This window comes from Leptosomus discolor, chromosome 10, assembly GCF_034619465.1.
Source record: "Leptosomus discolor isolate bLepDis1 chromosome 10, bLepDis1.hap2, whole genome shotgun sequence".
NCBI classification, from domain to species: domain Eukaryota; kingdom Metazoa; phylum Chordata; class Aves; order Leptosomiformes; family Leptosomidae; genus Leptosomus; species Leptosomus discolor.
Window position 1 is genome coordinate 4,246,570 of NC_141400.1, and position 7,410 is coordinate 4,253,979.

At 42.1% G+C, this 7,410-nt stretch overlaps 1 protein-coding gene across 2 annotated transcripts; it reads right to left on the bottom strand.

Annotated features, from left to right (window-relative positions):
• Positions 1-4,996: 4,996 nt before the first annotated feature.
• FOXI1 (forkhead box I1) lies at positions 4,997-7,157 on the bottom strand. Of its 2 annotated transcripts, none has more exons than XM_009947583.2 (2): positions 6,587-7,157; positions 4,997-5,271 (listed from the first exon to the last, which is right to left on the bottom strand). In XM_009947583.2, the coding sequence occupies exons 1-2, from the start codon at positions 7,155-7,157 to the stop codon at positions 4,997-4,999; spliced, it is 846 nt and encodes a 281-aa protein (XP_009945885.1). The 2 variants fall into 2 exon arrangements, with proteins under 2 accessions (XP_009945885.1, XP_009945884.1); XM_009947582.2 differs by having other exon boundaries at positions 4,997-5,550; positions 6,584-7,157.
• Positions 7,158-7,410: the final 253 nt, after the last annotated feature.

The following is a 7,410-nucleotide window of genomic DNA, read 5'->3' on the forward strand; positions in this document are numbered from 1 at the left end:
TCAACACAAATCTTTAAGCCTTGTGGTCTAGCTTCACTCTTCTTTCACTTTGTAAGAATATTACAGTCTTAGATGTTTGCTTTATAAGGCAGGTATGAGTGAAACTTATCTGCAAACTCTTTTTATGATATTTTGCAGTGTCTTGCAGTTTCTTTTTCTAGTATTTTTTCATACGTGATCAAAGAACTAGGAAGGTCATGCTGCATTTGGCAAACTAGGTAAAAGACAATCAGACACTTCTATTGCTAATTGTTTAGCAAGCATTGAAAGAGTGTTCATCGCTGCCTCAACAGGCTGCAGCATTTTAGGGTTGGTTTTTTTTTTTTTGGTGTGTGATTTAGAAGTCTCCCATTGTTTACAGGAAGCAACCATGGGCTGAAATAGCCACAGCAAAGTTTTCCTCTCTCTTACAAAATGGTTTCACAGGGCAGTATGTGCTGGCTGTCACTTGCCACCGATGAAATGGAGAAGGTTCTGTCCCCCAGCCCTGCAGTCTGTCACAAAGTATGATGCATCTGCACACTGAAACATCTCATCATAATCACCCCAAAATTGATTCAGCACAAACTGTAACGTTAGCAAGTCTTAGTAGCATTTTTCCCAAGCCTGGCTCACTCTGACTGAATCAAAGTAAGAAATAATTACTTAAGCATTTGTGCAGGTAGAGTTATCAGGATGCAAAAGGCACTAACCACCTACAGGAGGGGGTGATGAGTGGTGGAAAGTTTACATGCAGCCAGCACAGTGAAGCAGCAGCTGCAAAGTGAATATCGAACCCTGCATTCATAATCTAGGCAAACCATTATCTTTAATAAATACCAGCATAAATGATCTTTGACTACTTTGTCTAACCCAGTAAAAAGCTCCACAACAAGTTTGGCCCTTAAAATAAATATGAAGCACAGAGTAATTTGCCAGATTAATTCCTGCATACTGATGGTAACAAGAGATTTAGCAGATCTTACTGCTAACAGCTGTCCATTGTATCCTCATCATTAGTGCAAACTTTGCATCTAAAGTTGCTCCTTTGTACTCTTCTCCTAAGCTGCCTGCCGTTATCTGATCAAGGAACTGGTTTGGATTTGGCACATAAGTCAGTCTCACATTTATATTACCTTGTAGTGACTTCGTTTTGCTTAAATCTAGTAGGTTTTTTGTTTGCTTGGTGGTGTTTGTTTTTTTTTTTTTTTTGTAAATAAAGATTGTTGATTACAAAACATTTTGTTCACAGCTTAACAGGTTTAGCAAAATTTCTTGAGGTGTAGATGGGGCTCTACCTGGACTGCTGGGGCATGAAGGACCATGAAAGCTCCATGTTCTCAGCTAAAGCAGCACCTTATATTGCATGACTCCAGGGTTTGCTACTGATCCCGTAACTAGGTGGAACAACCCTGAGGCTCTGGTACAAGGGATCCCTGGCTGCCCAGATCTCTGCTGAGAAACCCCCAAGCACTAACACGCTTTGGGTTTCTACACCCTCCCTGGTACTAGAGGCAGGGCTGAAGAGTCACAGACTCCACCGCTGCAGACCCAGGCTACGGAACCAGGAAACTGTGGAATAAGAACCCAGGGAAGTTTTTCTAACGAGGCCAGGGACAGTGAAGCTGCTCCGGGGATTCAGCAGCTGGATACCTCAGACATATGTAGGAACTCATCACTTGCCTATCATTAATCACGACACGCTGCCTGCCAGTGCAGGCTTCTAATATTTGCAGTTTGACTATGGCAGAAGGAAAGCAAGCAGTAACCTATTCTGACCACATTAGGGCTGGACATGTTGTGGTAAGATGGGAGCAGCCTTTAAGAGGTAACTTGACATTTAAACTGGGAACAAATAATTGCAGAGTCACGTGACACAGTATCCACAGTGGTATGTGAAGATAGGTACATCTCCACACGAAACACACTCCAAGAATGAAGTAATCAATCAAGAATCTTTACAGGCAAAACTACTCAGAGTTCTTGTGGCCCAAATTCGCTATTCAGGCAGCACCAGTCAGTAAACAGGTTTGTAAACCAGACTGTAGGTCTGTAAAGATCAGTTTTAAATATATTTTAGTTACAGGACCTGGTTTAATGGGTTCTTTAATAGCATACTTAAAAACAACCAAAAGAGCCAAAAACCCCACCCCTAAACCCCAGATGCTTTTCTCTCCAAAAGCCATATGTTTACCATAACAGTAAAATACACGAATAGGACCGTTACCTTTGACAGAGCGGCTCTGCTGCTCATATAAGAATAGTAGTGAAGTTTTCCTGCAGGTGCTAGACTGATGTGCAGTAGCTCCAGGAATGTACCAATATGGCTGGTTATCAAGACCAGTTCTGTCTGAAAAAAACACAAAAATACAGATGAAGAAGAGTGCTTCTAATTTGTTTTGTTACAAAGTAGTTCTGTTTTGAGAAGTAAGATTACATCGTATGCGATCATCTTTCCACTCAAACAGCAGCTTCCCCAACAGAGCTGATGTGTCAAGCCAGCTAAATGGTTGCAAGGGAGCTACTTAACCTCGATGGTCAGGGAACCTGCTGGAAAACTTACCTTTGTCTGTGGAGAACTGGCATTTTTGGAAGCACTTCCTCATTATCCATAAGCCAAAAGTGCTATTTGGTTGACAGCATCTGGGAAGCAATGAGGCACAAACATGTCCTTTTGCTTACCTGTATGGATTTCCTTTTATTATTTGGGACTGGGAACTAGGAGAAAGAAACAAAATGCTGAGTGGCAAAGGAGTTCCTTTTTACCGTTGCTGTTTAGCAACAGCATTCTTCTTAGCATAATTTGTACCTTATTTTTCCCCACACTTTTGCTCTGTAAGTCCATAATGGACCATTTTTCCATTTCAGCACTACAGAAATCATCTCAGCTTTGTGAGCCATATACTCCACAGGAACGATATTTCTGGGCGACGTGTCATACGTCTGCCGAATCCGAGATGTAACAGCACTGACCGAATGCATTCCTCAGTTGTCACACAAGCAAGACTCTCTAGAACAAATGCTGCCAGCTGCTGAGTTGCAGGGCATGTTAAGGCCCACCTAGTGGGCTCAGATTCTTGGAAGGGCTGTAAAATTCTGAGGGAAGCAGTTACAGCTCAGGCTGCAGAGCACGTGCCTGACTTCAGAGAAACTTTTAGTCATGGCAGAAGGACACCACCAGAAGGTCATTTATTTTTTTTCTTAAGCAACATTAGCCGTATAGGTAGGTTTCGACTCCCAGTTGAGAACTTATCACAGTTAATACAAAACTATGAATAGTCAGGGCAGCCTTGATAGTGAAAAAGTTTAAACATAAAAAATAAAATAATAAATAAGAACACAGAAGATGGCAGTCATGTTGGCCAATTGGCACGTAAAAATACAGTCTGGTTTCTGAAATTTTAAATGATCAGCATCACTTAACCCCAGCAGTGAAACTCTTAAGGATGATTTTTCTTTAGTGATAGTATTTTGCATAATAGCAGCCAGTTATATTCCTCAGGCATGCAAATTTTGGTTGCGTAGACATATGCTGTCTCTGCCTCTGACCGTCTGTGACTATTATACTGCTCTTTCCTCAGGCAAATCGCTCAAGTCAAACTATTAAGGAGACTTTTAAAGACATAAGTAGTATAGTACACACACACAGGTACACACTCTTCTATACAAATGCTTTATTAAAAATGCTTCTGGGATGGCCCGTAACAAAACTATGCCCATGTAGAGTTAAAAAAAAAAATCAAGACAAAACGGTATCTATTACAACACAGTAATATGTTTTCTATCATTCCAAAAGTCTGAACACTGCCCAGATGTGAACAGTCCAACTTTCTGTCTATGTACACTGCAGGCTATGCAGTTTGAGATACTACTCTACATAAATGTGGAACTTTATTGAAGTCTTGGTTAGAAAACCCTTCATATGTATGTATTTTCAAATTTTGTTTGTGGCAACAGTACAGTGTAGGAAAGTAAGCATTATTCCTAATATTTACACAAGGACAAACAGCATGGGCTCTTACAAAATGAAAAAAACAAACAAACAAAAAATACAGTACAGGGACTTTTAAAAATATCTGCAATTGCTATTTTGAAAGATCCAGCCTTCAGAACTGGAACTTGGAGACAGTTAAATTTTCTACCTCCCCTTTCTTCTTCCCTCTCCCCCCCTCAATATTCAAATTCTTTACTCAGTAGAAATTACTTATGTAGAAGTTAAGATAGATCAAATGTGTCTTCTTAGAATACACATCTATTAAATATGTATTTTTTCAGGACAGACTCTTTTCCTTATGTAAAGAGATTCGCATGTGTAAGGCAAACAAAAAAAAAAAAAAAAAAGACCCTGTAATTAGAATTGAAAACATTAATATCCACCTGCACCAGCAGAAGACAATTCCATTATATTTTGTTATGCTTCCCTTCAGTTTCAAAATGACTGTTGTGCCCATGATGATGCTAGCTTGCTTCACAGCCATATTCCCCTTGAGGTTGAAAGGGGATCAAAATTTAGGCGATGTATGCACTACTATGAGAGAAAACAAAAGACAGCACTCACCATTCAAGTGTTGGTTGTTACTCACTATACAGTAGTTTTTATTGCTAAGCATGTCTAGTACAGGCAGCTATATCAGCAAGAGAGGGTATTTAGATATAACTGCGTTTCTATTAGCGCTTTAAAAACATAGCGATATTAATAACCTGCCAGAAAAAGCTTCATGCCTAAGGCAAATGGTGACTTCTCAAGGATGTCTTAGAGGAGCATGGTTGGCAGCAATACAAGCATAGTGTCTCAGGAGAACTCTTCACTACTCCTGCTTTTACGATCCCTGGTTTTTAACGTGGAGCTGCCAAATGTGGAGTACTTCTGATTTGAGTATAATGGGTAACAAACGTGTGGCTGTCAAAATGTAGGACGCAATGTGGGTCCCAGAGACATCGGGCTAACACTAATCATCTGCCCACAGCTCATTTTCTCTCACAAATAGCCATACTTTGGTGTCTCAGAATCCTTCATTTAAACCTCTGTTCCTTCCCTGGAATACAGCGTGTTGTTTGTACTGATACTGCTGTAAAAATGAGTGTTAAACTGGTTGAGCACTGAGTTGCTGTAGCCAAGGTGGCTAGAAGGCATAGAATTGGACCACTCTCCCACACCATGACTGGGGATATTAGAGAGTGGAGAGTAGGAGTTAAAGCCTACCATATTCTGTCCCATTTTGTCAATGGGTTCAGCATTGAGTCCCAAAGGCACTGAGCGGCTCCCTGAGTTCGAGCCGTTAACATACGCAGTCATACTGGAGAGGAAGTTACTGAGGCATGGGCTACTGGAAGATGGAGGTGGAGATCCTTTCTCAGGTGAATTGTCAGTCCCAGGTGAGGAGTTTTCCAAGATATCCTGATGCTCTACAGCTTTGGGGCTGCCAGTCAGGGCACTATCCTCCGATTTCTCAGGTACAAGAGTGGCAGCACTAGCCCCAATGTCAGACTTCCTTTTCCTCTTCCTGCGGAAGTTTCCATTGTCAAACATCTTTTCACAGTTTGGGTCCAGAGTCCAGTAATTCCCTTTTCCTGTCAAAGGGGACAAAAGCACAATTTTAGTTTAAAAATATGCACACAGACAGCAAAGAGCAGTTGTCTGGGGCGTTACAATGTTTCTCTCATTTCACAGAAAGAGAACAACTATATGAGCAAAAAAAGTGTAATTTTTTTTTAATCCCACAAAAGCAGAAGTCTGCTGAATTCAGAAAGAAATGTAAAGCTTTCGGCTGTATCCTTTAGCCCCGACCCTTCACACAGGTAAAACTACAAGTGGAGCCACTGGGAGGGTTTTTTGTTTTGTTTACTTGGTGAGGGAAGGAGGTTTTCAATATATAGCTGGTCCTCTGAATTTACAAACAAATCCCATGCTGGGCTTCATCCTCCAGATTTAGTGGGGTAGGGCAGATTTCTAACGAGATAGAACCAGATTTTTGGCTCTCTGTGGCAGCATAATTGAATGGTTTTTTAAATGTTCCCAATGTTTCTTAACAGCAATTGATAGAAAACAATAAATAAAGGAACAATCTGACAGCATGTCAGGCAAGGGGTTGGAAACAGCGGAGCTGTGGTGTGATTCCAAGCAAAACATTATTTGAAACAAACAAAATGAAAGCAGCCTGCTCTCCTCTTGAGAATTATTGCTGACTTCCTAAAGCTACTAGATTTTTGACAAATCTGTGATTGCCTTATCCCCTTTCCATTAATTCCTAGTTAAGTTTGACATAAGTCGTATGCATTACACCAAATGGGTTTTGAATGTGGCTTGCTCAGACTGCTGCTGTGCTTGCTGAGCCTCATGCTCAGCACATTGATCTGTTCTCAGGAAGACCCAGAGCAGTAAACAATCTCCTCCCCTGCAGAGATTTAGCAGCAATACTGATTCAGACCTCAACTATGCACAGTTGCCTTCTAGTTCAGACCTATGAAAACAGAAGAGCTACTATTATGTGTATGTCCTGCACCTAGGCTATTATGTCTCTTCACAATGTATAGGCGTTTTTACATTAATCAAATTTAATTAGAAGAGGGAGGCGGCGGGGGGAAGAGGGGGTGAGAGCTATACCTGGATCATCTTCGTCTCGGGGCACCTTCTTGAAGCAGTCATTGAGAGACAAGTTGTGCCGTATGGAGTTCTGCCAGCCAGCTTTGCTTTTGTTATAAAATGGGAAGTTGTCAGCCACGTACTGGTAGATCTGACTGAGAGTCAGCCTCTTGTCGGGTGCTCCATGGATGGCCATGGCGATAAGTGCAGAGTAGGAGTAAGGTGGTCTAACCAACTTCATAAGCTCTTCTTGGGACGGGAGGGGAAGCCAGCCAAGGTCCGTTCCTCCCAGGCTGTGCATGTTAGGCAAGAGCTGCCTTTGCATCCCGTAAGACTGAGGGATGAAGGGACTGCCATTGGATCCTGGCAGATACGGCGGTGGGGTGATGGAAGGTCCATTTAGCCAGAGGTAGGGATTGGGAGTGGCGTTGTAATCCGTCGTCTCAAAGGTGCTCGGTCGCTGTGGACTAGGGATGTTCTGTGGGTGGAAAAAGTTTTCATAGTAGATATTCATCTCTGGAGGTTCTTGACCAATATTTGGAAATTGTGGGCTGCAGCGTGGTGGAGAGTGCGTTTGTGGATCAAAGGAGCTCATGCTCTAACACGGGCGGCTGATAAGTTATGACACACCTGTGCTAGTGCTCCTTTCCCAGACAGGTGCATCACCTGTGCCCTTCCCTACCTACTTATGCACCTGTAAAGGTTTCAGCTTGTGCCGCAGGCTCCACCCCGCAGCCCTGAGTGGCTGCAGATGAGGACGATATTCTTTTTGGAATGCTGGCAGTCCCAGCCAGTCACTGATGTCACATCAGCCAAACGTGAAAGTTACAACTGTTTATCTTCTTACA

Excerpts from the sequence above, each read along its gene's own strand:
- FOXI1 (XM_009947582.2), bottom strand. The coding sequence starts at position 7,157 with ATGAGCTCCTTTGATCCACAAACGCACTCTCCACCACGCTGCAGCCCA. Across the intron at positions 5,551-6,583 it reads CCGAGACGAAGATGATCCAG|GAAAAGGGAATTACTGGACT; the intron begins GTATAGCTCTCA and ends CCCCTTTGACAG.